Here is a 14,463-nt window from a genome sequence, read left to right on the forward strand (position 1 = left end):
CTGCCGCTAGGTCCCAGCTCACAGAGGACCAACGCCCAGTGGATGTTATATACAAAAGTCTTTATTAAAGTTTAGTTTCCATTTCCAAGCTCTGGGTGCGCAGACCCACGTCTCGACGCTAGACCGGCTAAGTCCCCTCTGACTCACTGCTCCACCCACACCAGTTTAAGATTCTAGCCCGGCTCCACCTCCTACGCTGTTCTTTCCTTCGCTGGGTCCTTCTGCCCTCTGGGGTTCCCTCCTTCCTGGACTCCTCTGACGCTGAGCCTCCTGAGTCTTGCCCCTCCCTCCGGTGGGCTTTAGGACCTGGCTCCCTTCCCGGGCTCCCCGCTGTGCCGCGCTCCTGTACATTTGAACTTGGCGCGCGCGCCCAGCCGGTGACTTTCCTTCTGACCGTTTCCCCGCTTCCTGATGTGGGCGTTGCCAAACCTGACTCCTCTCCTCCCTCTGGTGGTGAGGACACTGGTCCCGACTCCTGGGACTCCCCCTCCCCACTGCGCTCTGGTGGAGAAGCTGGTCCTGATTTCCAACTGCTGCTCAGGGACTCCCCGCTAGCCCCTTCCTCCTGGGGCTTCCCCCCTGGAGCCCCCTTCGCTCTGGCCACCGGCGCTCCCTTCTGTGAGTCCTCCGATTCGCTAGAGAGGCTTGTGGAATAACTCTGGCCACTGTCACTGCCTGTGTCTCTCCTTCTGAACCCCTGACATATATGATCTGTGCCACGCAGACGGGCAGATCAAAGCCGATGGGCCAATACTTGCCCTTCAGCCTCAGGTGTCCCCAAATACCTTATGGACCATAAGACGCACCCAGTTTGTAGGGGAGGAAAACAAGAAATAAGAAAGCAACACAAAGCATCCTGAGCTAAGAGGGAATGCTCCTCCATTTTCGCTCAGGAGGCTTTGCGGGGCTATCCCTGAAGCCAGGAGAGCAAGCGGGATCGGTGCGCACCAATCCCTCTTGCCCTCCTGGCTTCAGCGAAAGCAAACCTCCTGGCTCCCCCCCCCCACCTCCCACAAGAGCCGCATGCTCTTTAAAGGGAGTGTGGCTCTTGGGGGCTTTTCTGGGAGGTGGGGGAAGGGACAGAGCCGCGCACTCTGTCCCTTCCCCCACCTCCCGCAAAAGCCAGGGATAGCTACACAAAGCCTCCACAGGGCAGTGGGATGAAGGCTCCCCACTGCCCTGCAGAGGCTTCACGCCGCTAAGGCAAAAGCTAGAACAGCTAGAGGGAGCACTGCACAGCACTCCCTCTAGCTGTTCTGGCTTTTGGATAGCCCCGTGCAGCCTCTCCCGGGCTGGGGAGGCTGCACCCAGCTAAACAAGAAGCCAGGACAGCCAACGGGAACTCTGCGATCCCACTGGCTGTCCTGGCTTCTTGCTTGGCCACGTGCAGCCTCTCCTGGGCATCCCCTGCCCGGGAGAGGCTGCGTGCAACTAAGGTTTCCCCAAGGGCCACACTCCCTTTAAAGAGCGTGCAGAATGTGTGTGCGTCTCTTGGGGGCCATTCTCCCTCCTTGGGGAAAAGCCCCGAAGAGCCTCACACACGCTCCACGCGGCTCTTTAAAAGGAGCGCTGAGCAGTGCCTCCCGCCTGCATTCGCTCCATAAGACGTACACACATTTCCCCTTACTTTTTAGGAGGGCGAAAGTGCGTCTTCTAGAGTGAAAAATAACCTGCATTGTCTCTGAGCTTTACGGCAGGCTTTCCTTCACACTGTTTATACTAGGGGTCAGCAAAAATTTTTACCCACGGGCCAGTGCACTGTCCCTCAGACCTTGTGGTGGTCCAGGGAAGCGGTACTGGGGGGGGGGGAGCTGAAAGAAGAGGCAAGGGGGGCAAATAGTCCTCCCCACCAGCCGCTGTGCTTACCTTCCCAGGGGCTGCCGCCAACGCTATTGCTGCTTCTCGTGTGTAGGCAGAGCGAGCTCCACTCTCTGGCCGAGGGCGGCGGTGGAGGGAAGATGAGCGGCGCGAAAGGGCTGGCTTCGGAGAGGGGCTGCTTAAAATGGCGCCCAGCCAGCTCAGGCCAGCCCACTTCCTCCTCTCGTCAGGGCTGGGAGAAGCCAGGAGTAATAATATAATAATATTATAATAATTTATTATTTCTACCCCACCCATCTGGCTGGGTTTCCCCAGCCACTCTGGGCGGCTTCCAACAAAATATTAAAATTCCGTAATGCATCAAACATTAAAAGCTTCCCTAAACAGGGCTTCCTTCAGATGTCTTCTAAAAGTCTGGTAGTTGTTCTCTTTGACATCTGAAGGGAGGGCATTCCACAGGGCGGGCACCACCACCGAGAAGGCCCTCTGCCTGGTTCCCTGTAACCTCACTTCTCGCAGGGAGGGAACCGCCAGAAGGCCCTCGGAGCTGGACCTCAGTGTCCAGGCAGAACAATGGGGGCCTAGGAATTGTTGCCAACTTTTGATTTAAAGGAAAAGACTACTTTTCCTGTAATTTCAGTACTGGACAGAAACCGCTTGCAAATACAGGCATCCCTTTGAAAAACTTTTTTGTATATCTTTGGCAGAGATTTTGTTTAAACACCATCCAGCACGAGTGGTTCCGTGTATCCAGCCAAAAGTCGGCTGTTCCTGCAATGGTTGGAGACTACATCGCTGCTTTTCTGGAGGTTTCTCCTGCAGTCCTCAGATATATCATCAACATGGCGGATGGCAATGGCAACACAGCTCTCCATTACAGCGTCTCCCACTCGAACTTTGAAATTGTGAAGCTGCTTTTAGATGCAAGTAAGTTGGCTGTTCTGAAATGTTTGTGTGATCTCCGAGCAGAGCACTGGGTCTCTCTCCAGCAGAATGTCAGATAAAAGTCCTGGGACATGACGGTGCAACACAACATCAGCATTTAATATTTCTATAATTTGTGCCACCACTCCTTAAGCACGACTGATCTCTAGCACCTTAATTCCCAGCAAGCAGGTGCAGATAACCACTTCCTGAAGCCACCTGTCGCTTCCTTCCAGTTCAGACCTAGGTTACTAGAGCTCTCATTAGAGGATGAATGTTGCTTCAATAAGGGCTGCAATTGAAAACTGCCTTTCATCATTCTGCATACAATTAAATGAGCTTGTAATGATATGAACAGCTCAGACCAGGTTGCCTTATAAGACAACATGCCAGAACTGGATGCTGATGAACACCTGGTGTCTTAGTTGGGAAGTTCTGAAATCAAAAGTTTCTACAACACTGGATAATTTCCCATATTTGAATCTTTGAGGGATAATTTCCCATATATTTGAACCTGTGGAGTCCTGGAAGTTTCAGAGGCAAGAGGCCTATTGAATTAAAAATTGGATTGCTTTAATATAGTGTATATAGTGTATGATTATTTTGTAACCTCAAGTTTAATTAGATTTTTTTATTTTTAACTGTTTGCATTTGAATGTTTCCATTTAAATGTTTATTGAAAACTGCACCTTTTAAAGAATATTCTCTGCAGTGGAAACTGGCTTAATCTGCTGCTATGACTTCAGAGAATGCATGCTTTTTGCTTCAGTGTCTATTCTTGTCCCAATGTCACATGTGAATATTTATCTTGGAAACAGCAGCCAATAAATTTGAAGTTTGTGTGACTAGTCATCTTACAGAAATACATGCAATCTGTCTGTCCACATTTTTTTTTTTAATTTGAATCAGTACATCCAATACTTCTTAGCTAGCAAGTTTGAAGGCCTTCAGAGCTCCTTTTAGAGACTCTTGGGCAAAGATAATAAACTGGTGTGCTAGGCTTGAACAAAAGCAGTAGCTTCCTTGACGCTAGGAATTTGCTTCCTCGCTTTTGGCAGTTCCTCAGGGGACCTGAATGCATTTGAAGCCACACAAATGCTGTTCAGTGAAGAAAGCCATTTAACCGGCAAGTCATGTCTGAAAGCTTTGGAAATGTAAAAAGTGTTCCTTAATGGCTATACTGCGGTGTAAAGTTGCGGGGGGAACAGTGCAGACACTTTTATATATTTTGGCCACTATTTCACTGTTTTGTGTGATGTTTCCTGTCGTAAATCCGAAGCTTTATCCCTGCATACCTGAAACTCTGGCAGAAGCTGGTACTGTCCGCCTGCAGTTCTGTTCACAGAATTATTGAACAATTGCCTTCAAGCTAACTGCCTTAGCAGTCGCATGAAATGTGGCTTTGTGCCCTCTCTCTCCTATAATGCATACAATAACGAGAGTTGTTTGCTTTACTTGGCTCAAGAATCACACTTGCCTCCTTTGGGAGTCCTTCTGAATCATCTTCATTATGTAAGCAATTGCTGAACTTCGAAAAGGGCTGCTCTAGTAACAGACGATTCAGTTCTTTTGCACAATTGCGTCCAACTTTCTCAAGAGATGGTCTCTTCTTCTCCTCTGCAGATGTCTGCAATGTAAATCACCAGAACAAGGCTGGCTATACCCCCATTATGCTGGCTGCTCTTGCAGCTGTAGATGCGGAGAAAGAAATGAGAATAGTGGAAGAGCTCTTTGCCTGTGGGGATGTGAACGCTAAAGCAAGCCAGGTTGGTGCCGCTGAATTCAGCCTTCATTGCGCAGCGATAGACGTTCAGGCTTAAGCTGCCCCTTAGTGTTTCTTTCCATGGTACTTCACTAGATCACTTAAAACAACCACTTCTTATTTTTGCTTTGCTACCCTATGTAAACTGCAATTTCCTGGAATATTTTGCTGGCCAGGCACACTTCTAGAGTCTGTCTGACGTCCTGGGCAACAGATTTCTGCTCCTACAGTAGGACTTTCCTCTCCTCCCTCTTGATTCAATTTGATTCGATAATCTTTATTGAAAAATAACGAAATGAAATTGAAAAATCTACATCAGACATTCAAAACCCAACAAGCCTGCTATCCCAGCCTGCTTAACCCCCTAAAAACTCTGATACCCCATTTTTAAATATAATATACTCCCATACAGACTCCTTACAATGTGTTTAAAACCCAAATCACATTTGGATAGAAACTTTTTCTCAGGCGGCTAGTCCTTATAACCCTGTACCCTCTTCCAGAAGGCAGAAGCTGAAAGAGATAATTTCCGGGGTGCGCACTATCCTGCGCTATCTCTGCAGCTTTCTTATGGCACCTGGAAGCATAGATTTGCTCCAAGGTACGAAGAGTGCACCCAATTATCTTTGTAGCCCCACAGCAGATTTTGGTGGGTGCAAGGGGGGGGGCTGCAAGGGGGGAGGGGAAATCCCATTGTGGGAGTGGGAGTCCCTTTGTGCAATGCTGGTTGCTGCCCATTCTAACCCATTACTAGTAAATTCTGTGAGTAATGCAAAATGCCAGATCCCAACCAGACCCTCTTTTGATCTATGCATTTGCATTTTTAATAGGATTTTGGTAAAAGGTGTAAACATTAAATGCAAATTACTACCCCCCCCCCCCACCTGCAAACATAAGTAAATTACTTCATGCTTGGGTGTTGTGCTTCACATTTTTGTGTTTCTACTATTGAAGTTGAGCCTACATGGATGTTTTTATATCTGCAATTGTATTAACTGTTTTTAATATGTGTGCAATCGTTTTATATACGTTTTGATCGTATTGTGAAGTCACTTTGAGTTGCTTCATAGGACACAGGTCCTAAATAAATAAATAATATACACATACACAGTCAACATTTTCCCCTAGACCTGAGTCTATTACAGTAACTTACAATGAAGAGAGGTGTAATATCATCTGCAGTGGGGCGAAGCCAGCTTTCAGTCAGTTTGCACATATAAAAACAGTTAAAACAATTACACATCTAATACATATACCAACTGGGATAAAAAAATCTTCCCTTGTTGAAAAAGGAACATCTTCAACAGGTGCTGAAACGCTGCCCAGAGTGACTGAGGCAACCCAGTCAGGTGGGTGGGGTACAAATGATGATCATAGAATCATAGAGTTGGAAGAGACCACAAGGGCCATCGAGTCCAACCCCCTAGTGATGATGATAATGATGATGTTATTAGAGATGGTTATATTGTAATAAGAGAGAGTTCTGGAGAGGACATGCTGCCCCCCTAAAGGCCTGGTGCTAACACTGTACAGAACAGACCTCTAGGTGAGAAGGCACCTGTAGGAGGATTAGCCGGGTATATAGATGCATAGACGTCAGTATTCTGTTTTGTAGACTGTATAATAACGGACAGTTCCCCTCGTAGCTGAGTGAGAGAGTGAGATTGTCTTCCATAAACACGGTTTTAAAAGTGAGTCCGTAAGTGACTGTGGAGGCCAATTCTGGATCCACATGTCCTTCCACAGTGGGGACATACCGTATTTTTCGTCCCATAGGGCGCACCGGCCCATAGGACGCACCTAGGTTTTTTTTAGGGGGCGGAATAAGGGGGAAAATTATTTTCCCCCCAAGCACAGGGCTGGGGTGGGGGAAGCCCGAGCTTCCCCCAACCCCAGCCCCCAGAACAGGCTGCTATCCGCAAGCCATGGGAAAGCTGTGCGACTTCGCCCCCCAGGCTTCTGGGTGCAGGCAGCTCTCCGCAAGCGGTGGGAGAGCTTCCTGAAGCCTGGAGAGCGAGAAGGGTAGGTGCGCACCGACCCCTCTCGCTCTCCAGGCTTCAGCGAAAGCCTGCATTTGCCCCATAGGATGCACACACATTTCCCCTTCATTTTTGGAGGGGAAAAGTGCGTCCTATAGGGCGAAAAATACGGCAAGTTTCCAGGCAGGGGTTGATCACGGTGTGGATTTGCCATGCATGCCTTCCACCTAGTGTGTTTCTCCCTTTCATCCCGAGTTTGAGCGTCTTCAAAGCCCATGACACCTTTGGTAAAGGCTGTTCTCCAGTTGGAGCACTCGCAGGCCAGTGTTTCCCAATTTTTGGTGTTCATACTACATTTTTTTAAAATTTGCCTTGAGAGAGTCTTTAAACCTCCTTTGTTGACCACCAGCATTACGCTGTCCATTTTAAAGTTCGGAATAGAATAGTTGCTTTGGAAGACGATCATCAGGCACCCAACATGACCAGTCCAACGAAGTTGATGTTGAAGAATCATTCCTTCGACACTGGTGATCTTTGCTTCTTCCAGTACACTGGCATTAGTTCACCTTTCTTCCCAAGTGATGTGTAAAATGTTTCGGAGACACTGTTGATGGAATCTTTCGAGGAGTTGGACCAAGTTTGATCTGGGTATGACTCCACTATGCTAATCTGTGCTCCAGGAAACGTGTATCATTTTTGTTCTCCTGCATGCAGGCTGGCCAAACTGCTCTCATGCTTGCTGTGAGCCATGGGCGAATAGATATGGTGAAAGCTCTGCTGGCTTGTGGCGCAGATGTCAACATCCAGGATGACGAGGGCTCCACAGCTTTGATGTGCGCTAGCGAACACGGACACGTGGAAATAGTCAAACTTCTGCTGGCTCAGCCAGGATGCAACGGCACGCTGGAGGATAATGTGAGTTGCCATCAGAGGCCTGCTGCGGAGGGGGAGGAGGGTCAAGTCAGCCCCCAGCTGGTGGCGGCTGGAGGAGGAGGAGCCACCGGCCATTGAAGCCGCATTGCCACCATGTTCAGCTCCACCCCCAACTCCCTGAATCCGACCCCCCTCCATCGCCTTTGCAAGCTGGCACCTCTGGCTGTATCATTATATCTTGAAGTCTTTATAAGGCATTATAGCACCCTGTGATTCTGACAACGGTGGGGGTTTTTGTTTTTGTGTCAAGATTACACATGTAGGAAAGTCGTAAAGAGAAACCTGCCCTCTGGGAGTGTCTGAAATTTAAGAATGTGGTTAATTTAACTGGAACTATCACAGCCAATTCTAAGATTTGATGAACATTTTATCACCCCATTTCTCTTCCTCTGGGCAATATAATGTTCAGCTTCCTAAAATGGTCACCAAATTACTTGGTGTTCTTGTGGTCCCAGTGTTCTTATAATAATCCTGCTCCCTCGTTGAGAAGACCCCCTGACCATTGCATTGCCTCACAAAACAGAAACACAGATCTTGCCAATTGTAATAATTGTTTTTGAAACTTACTCCATATGGTTTCGGCTGGCTGAATGACAGGACTTGCATTTTGCTCTCTTTCAACATTCAAAGGCTGTTGCACTTTTAAGAAAGTTCTAGATGGACATATGCACATTATTTCTCTCTCTCTTTTAAGGATGGCAGTACGGCACTTTCGATAGCCCTGGAGGCAGGGCACAAGGATATAGCTGTTCTTCTCTATGCTCACGTGAACTTTTCCAAAACACAGTCCCCGGTGAGTTACATGGTTACATTCCACACATAATTCTTTGGTTTATGTGGTCAGGGTTGGCAAAAGGATTTTTGAGTCTTTGTCCAAGTCAGTGCCGACTCTCAAAGTTTAGAAACTTAACCAGTAGTGATCTTGGTATTTCTCTCCCACTTTAGCCTTCTGCTTGGTGTCACTGTAGCTGCTATTCTTCATTTTAGTATTTTTTTTTTCTTGTGGTGGTTGGAATTTTTCTGCCATGGTTGCTGGAACAAGATCTTTATTAAAAGATACACTGATGATAAAGGTGTGCCCCATTGCAGGTACTAATATATTGTGCAGTTTGAAGCAACTGGAAGCATAAGAACTGACTCCTTTTGGAAGAAACCATTGTCCAGGCCCATTAGATATTATTCCAACTTTTACTTGCAGAACTTTCTTCAAAGCATAACAAAAACTTCAAATGATACATCCAAAATATCCATACCGTGTCTTGTTCTGTCCAGCACAGGCTCAGCATCTTAGAAAATGTGAAATAATCCAAACAGACCTAGAAGCAGAGATCTGTCTCTCCCCGCAACCTGCAGCCTGCCTTAGGCTTTTTATATGCAGAGCTTCATTTACATCCTCACTCCACAGAGTTTGAGAGAAAGAAAATGGCCACCACTCTTACAAGATGGCAAATTTGCAACTCAATACCTTTGTCACCTGATCAAATGTTACATTCAGTGTAGAGCTAGCAGAAAACAACAGTTAGCTAATTATCAACCCATTAAGAAGCCCAGAAACCACTTAGAAAGCCAATGTTGCCAATACACATTTAGCCATTTCCCTTTTTAAACCTTCATTAATACTCAGACATTTTCCCATTTCTGAGTGAATTAAACCAATTATACTTAACATGCCCACACCATCCTCCAGTGTTGGATAGTCTTGTCTCCAGGGTGGAGGTTGTGTCACTTTCCCCATCCAGGGTACTCATACTCCCTTTTTGCTATAAAAATCCACTACTGTTCCTGTTTCTTGCTGTTTTCCTTTATATCTGCTATGATGGTTGCAAACGAAAAACAATGTCCTGTTGCCACTGTCTCATGAAAGCCATGTTCTTTCACTGCTTCATGTGGGAATGTTCAGGGAGACAGGAGAGGCTATATTGTTTATTAATATCTTTCCTAACTTGTGCTAGCAAGTTCCTTTACTTAGCAGAGTTTTACATTCCCCTTTTAAACGCACAGTGGATATCTGGTTGCAGGCTTGTGTAAACCTCTCACTATTAGGTTCCTGGTAAGTTCCCTTATATCCCTCTTAAAAGAATAAACATGCCACAATCTTGTGTAAAGTATATAAAAGAAGTTTACTCACATTCAGTTCACAGTTGGATCCCTGAAGGCAGACTTAGTTACAAAGTATATACATGTGGATCTATCCCATATGGAGATAATCCCAGTGTCCTCTGTTGGCTCTTGCTAAAAAGCTGCTCCAACGACGGAGGAAGTCAAAGAGAGAGAGAGAGTGCTGTGTGCCTTGTCCTTTTTGTTACCTGGACAGGTAAGGTCATGCCCACCTCTAGTCACATGCAAAGGAAGTGTGTCCCAGCCAGGAGGAAACAGGAAGTTTTCGACTGGCTGGACCAAACATTCCCCTACACATCCACTCTAGGAAAACAATGTTGTATTTGACTGCTACTTAGGTATCACACCCGGCACTTCAGAACTGTACTGAAGTTGGTGGAGCTGCATCTATCTTTGAGTCAATAAAAGTATTCAGTAAGCTTTAAACTAGGGTCAGTGGCTTTCTACGGCCACGTTAATTATTTCCCATCTTTAACAGCCGTCTCCTTTTTCTTTTCTAGGGCACCCCGAGGCTTGGAAGAAAGCCATCTCCTGGTCCTACACATAGAGGCACATTTGATTGCTAATGCACATGTATCTGTAAACTCTCATGTCACCTCTCCCAAGCTGCTAGCGGTTACTGTTTTACAGTGACAGATATTGAATGTAATCGTCTTGTGCCTGAGCTCACCTGCAAACTGAAAGCAAGCGTCTGGAGCTAAAGACAAAGAAGGGTCAACAGGAAGAAGAGTCAGGATAGCACCTTTCCTAACAAAGTCACCTAGGATCCGTGTACATAGCGTGACCATGGGCAGACTTCCCCATGGCAGTGCAGGATCTTACAGGTTTACAGTGAGGTATAGGGAAGTATCTGATGACAGGGCAAGTTGCTGGACACAAAGGATGCTGTTAGCGGGATAATTGCCGTAGCTACCATACTTTTCTGTGTATAAGACGAGCTTTTTATTATTATTATTATTCAAAAAGTATGTTAAAAATTTGGGGGTGTCTTATACATGGATAGTGCATCAGGGCACTATCCCCCCCAAAAAACCTTAACAACTATGGGAAATCCTCTCCAAAAAAAAAAAAGGTCAACAACCATTTTCTTAATTAGGAGTCCCCAAAAATAGGAGGCGTCTTATACACAGGGGCGTGTTATACCCAGAAAAATACGGTATTTTCATGCAGCCTTTGCGTGGCATCTGTAGCCCTTTGAGTCTTCCTAGAGCCCACATTTTCAGCCTCTAGGAAATGGTATGATGTTTTTGCTGCAGAATATATCTTCTGTTACTTTGCGTACAGTTTTTAAGCTATCTGTTCAGTTATGACTGTACTCCCCCTTAATGCACCTCTGGACAAATCTTGTTAGCTTTTTTAAGGTATGTTCTTTACAGATATTTATATTTGCTAATGTTGGAATTGTTGGCAAGAACTCTTTTATTATAAATGTCATTCCAAAACGGTTTTGAGTGTGTTCATGCTTATTTTTTAAAAAAGTGGCAATTGATTATGTTGTCAGCTCTTTGGAATCTCAGCTGGTGGGTTGATGGCTTAACAGTGGAAGATGGGTCTGAAACTTGCTAAATAAACTGTTGCTGCCGATTTGTATAGCTTTTATATCAAATATTAAGTCAGTGTTTTTGACACTTTTTATTCCATTGTAATTAAAATAATACATTACACAGTTGTTAACTAGATTTTATTAACCGTTATATACATGATCCCTGAGATATATTGGATGATATGTTCATTTCTAATGAAATCAAAGGTAGTTCTGGGCACGTATATATGGAAAGCTATTTTTCTGTCACGTTCACTTCAGTCATGTGCATTTTAATGTTTGAAGTGCCTTAGACTCTTGCCATATTTTCAAAATAAAATTTCCTTATGCTATTTTATTCCTGACTTTTGTTGTTTTATGGAATTGGAAAAGCAATGATTTGGGGCTGCTTTTTACTCGCCCTTTGCTTTTCATGTGTTTTAATAGCACACTAACCTCTTGAGAGCTGGAAACTTGAATTGCAAGGGAACTTGAATGAAATAAAACTTATCTTCTAAGAAGTTTCTTGAAGACGTAACTGGGCTTATTTAACACCTGATTAAAAATAAAAGTTTGGCTTTGCACTATGTTAAGGTGCATTTAGCAGCCTGAACATATTTTCACGGCTTTGTGAAAATTCAACACAAAGCAAAGAGGAGCACCACCACTGTGGGCAGGGCAGAAATGGTACTCAAAAGTGATGGCTGTTTTTGTATTACAGTGGTACCTCGGGTTACATACGCTTCAGTTTACATACGCTTCAGATTACAGACTCCACTAACCCAGAAATAGTATCTGAATAGTATCTGAAGAAGTGTGCATGCACACGAAAGCTCATACCAAGAACTGACTTAGTTGGTCTTTAAGGTGCTACTGGAAGGAATTTTTTTGTTTTAACCCAGAAATAGTGCTTCAGGTTAAGAACTTTGCTTCAGGATAAGAACAGAAATCGGGCTCCAGCGGTGCGGCAGCAGCAGGAGGCCCCATTAGCTGAAGTGGTGCTTCAGGTTAAGAACAGTTTCAGCTTAAAAACGGACCTCCGGAACAAATTTAAGTACTTAACCCGAGGTACCACTGTATTTATCAGTGTCACTGAAGATACAACCTAAAATACTGAAGCAAATAAATAAATATCTGTCATCTAAGGGGTAATGAAAAGAAATAGTCATAAAATGATGATTTCCAGCTTAGCTCTTTTCCTTGTAATAGAACTGGCCGCTACACTTTTATCCAAAACTTTTCTAGGCAGATATAATAAGTACCATGATTTGGTTGTTTAAAAAGATAATGGCAAAAGGCCTAACCCTGAAATAAAATACCGGTACTCAGCAGCAGTTTTTAAAAATACAAGACACAGGACACCAAGCCTACAGTTATGTCAGCAGAACAAGAGAGCCTTGGGGAGAGTATAAAACAGCCCCAAATACTGCCAGGCATATTTGTAAACTGGCTGCTGTGTGACATGCCGGGTGCTGCTTATACCTTCCCTTATTTCTGGTTTGTTAAAACATTCCTGAACATTGGCTGTAGGAGATGCTGCTACTGGGGAAATGCCACAACAATTGTCGAAAACAAAAATTATGAGCTCAGCCCTTAAGGCAACCGCAGGCAGCAGAAAGACCTGCCTTCTGCAGTAGAAAAACTTCCAGGGAACTCCGAAAAATTAATAAATACAATTTGGACTATAATTTGCTCTTTTTATTTTAGTTTTTTATTTTAATTGAAGTGTTATGATTGGATATATCAACTGGATCTTTTTTATTGGAAAATCAATAAAAAATATTTTTTTAAAAAAAGAAAAACTTACGTGTAACATTTTACAAAAAATAGAAATGTGTGAATTCCCAACTTAGTAGCAAAGAAAGAGGAGAGACTTGATCACAGAAATCTTACAGGCATTAAGCTATCGAAGCAATTCTGTAATCTTACCGAATGTTTGCAAGAGAAGGCAAAGCGAAATGCTTGCTACTAAGTAGCAGGAAAGAAGGCCAGTATCAGCAAACAAGATTCCGGGAGAAATTCCTTTGTCCAAGAAAGCAGCAAAAGTTTTCTCAGAATGCAGTGAGGGTCATTTTAGCCCTTGAAACCTGCGGCCCTCTGGACATGGTGGGAGCCAACTCTTATTGGCCCCAGCTAACATGGCCAACAGTCAGAGATTGTAGGAGCCACAGCTCAGCGACAGTTGGAGGGCATTAAACCCAGTGAGCGGGTTTAGCTGGTTGCTGACATGCCCTGCCACGTGATAATAATAATAATAAATAATAAATTTTTATTTATACCCCACCCTTCCCAGTTCAGAAAACCAGGCTCCCTTATTGTCCCTTATTGGTGATGTCCCTTAAATTTCCCGGGTTTCAAAGGCAGCATCTCCTCTCCCTCCCTGCCTGCCTGCCAGGGAGGAGGAAGGCTCCAACTGTGTTGCTTGGCTGCGTTGCTCACCCAATAAGGAGTCTAAGAACGTCTGGGGGGGTGGAGCTTGCATGCCTTGTGCCGATCAAATCGGCTGCGTTGCCTGGAGACTTGCCTTTGCTCAGCGCTTCCCAGCAGAGAGGTGACCGTAGTATTCCTTGCTGCATCCCCTTTGCCAGGTTGCTGCGCTGTGGGAACCACCGCTTGAGGCTTCGTTTGGCTGCTGGCTGGGCTTTCTGCCTTTGGCTCGAGGGGCTCAGAAGCTGAACATACCTGTGCCCGCAAAATCCTTTATTTTGGCTGCTGATCCCTTATTTTCGAGGCTGCTGGTCCCTTATTTTCAAATCTGTAAGTTGACAGCTATGGCCCTGCGGAAAGAAGTTAAATCCTGCAGGGCCCTGGTCTCATGGGACAGAGCATTCCACCAGGTTGGAGTCATCGCTGAGAAGGCCCCGGCCCTGGTGGAGGATAATCTGACTTCCTTAGGGCCCGGGACCTCTATAAACTATTATTATTCATGATGAGTGTGGCCTTCATGGTTGGGAATGTGAGGAAGTGGTCAGATTCTTCCAGTCATTTTGGCAAGGCAGGCTGTTGCATGCACACTATGGTAGCTATTCTATGGTAAAAGACTCGCTGTATCCACCCCACACTTGGAGTCATTGTGTGTTAAGGGAGGAAGAATGTCAAACTAGCCCCTCAAAGCCGGTTAAGATTACTTGAAGGTATAGCTTTCCTGATTGCCCTCGAGCTAAACAGGTGCATGAGTATCTGTAACAGAACCAGCTTTCTATTTTCCGTTTTACTGGGAAGAGTAGTTTTATTTAGAATAGGTTTGTGGCCAGAACCCACTTAGCTGAGCTTCCTGCCATAAGGAAATTGCTAATCATATGGTGGCCTGTTTGCTTATTTAGCATGGCAGCAATTTTCAAGCCCACTGGCAATATAAAAAGCATGGTTATTGCAGATTATAAGGCAGAGACCTTACTTGACCACAG

The 14,463-nt window shown here is 45.1% G+C and overlaps 1 protein-coding gene and 1 long non-coding RNA gene across 8 annotated transcripts in view; one reads left to right on the top strand and one right to left on the bottom strand.

The window, feature by feature from the left end:
- Nucleotides 1-11,414, top strand: part of KANK1 (KN motif and ankyrin repeat domains 1) — a 126,140-nt gene extending 114,726 nt beyond the window's left edge. For all 7 annotated transcript variants that reach the window (XM_083718382.1, XM_083718384.1, XM_083718383.1 and 4 more), the window contains 5 exons: nucleotides 2,526-2,745; nucleotides 4,366-4,508; nucleotides 7,198-7,398; nucleotides 8,111-8,209; nucleotides 10,035-11,414. In XM_083718382.1, the coding sequence (XP_083574508.1) occupies nucleotides 2,526-2,745; nucleotides 4,366-4,508; nucleotides 7,198-7,398; nucleotides 8,111-8,209; nucleotides 10,035-10,100 (729 nt within the window). In that variant the 3' untranslated portion in view covers nucleotides 10,101-11,414. The remainder of the gene's footprint in view (nucleotides 1-2,525; nucleotides 2,746-4,365; nucleotides 4,509-7,197; nucleotides 7,399-8,110; nucleotides 8,210-10,034) is intronic.
- LOC310835303 overlaps nucleotides 1-14,463 on the bottom strand; it is a 481,690-nt gene that overhangs the window by 179,191 nt on the left and 288,036 nt on the right. The window lies entirely within an intron of this gene.

The sequence above is a fragment of the Podarcis gaigeae genome (genome assembly GCF_964106915.1).
Source record: "Podarcis gaigeae genome assembly, chromosome: 17".
Taxonomy (NCBI): Eukaryota; Metazoa; Chordata; class Lepidosauria; order Squamata; family Lacertidae; genus Podarcis; species Podarcis gaigeae.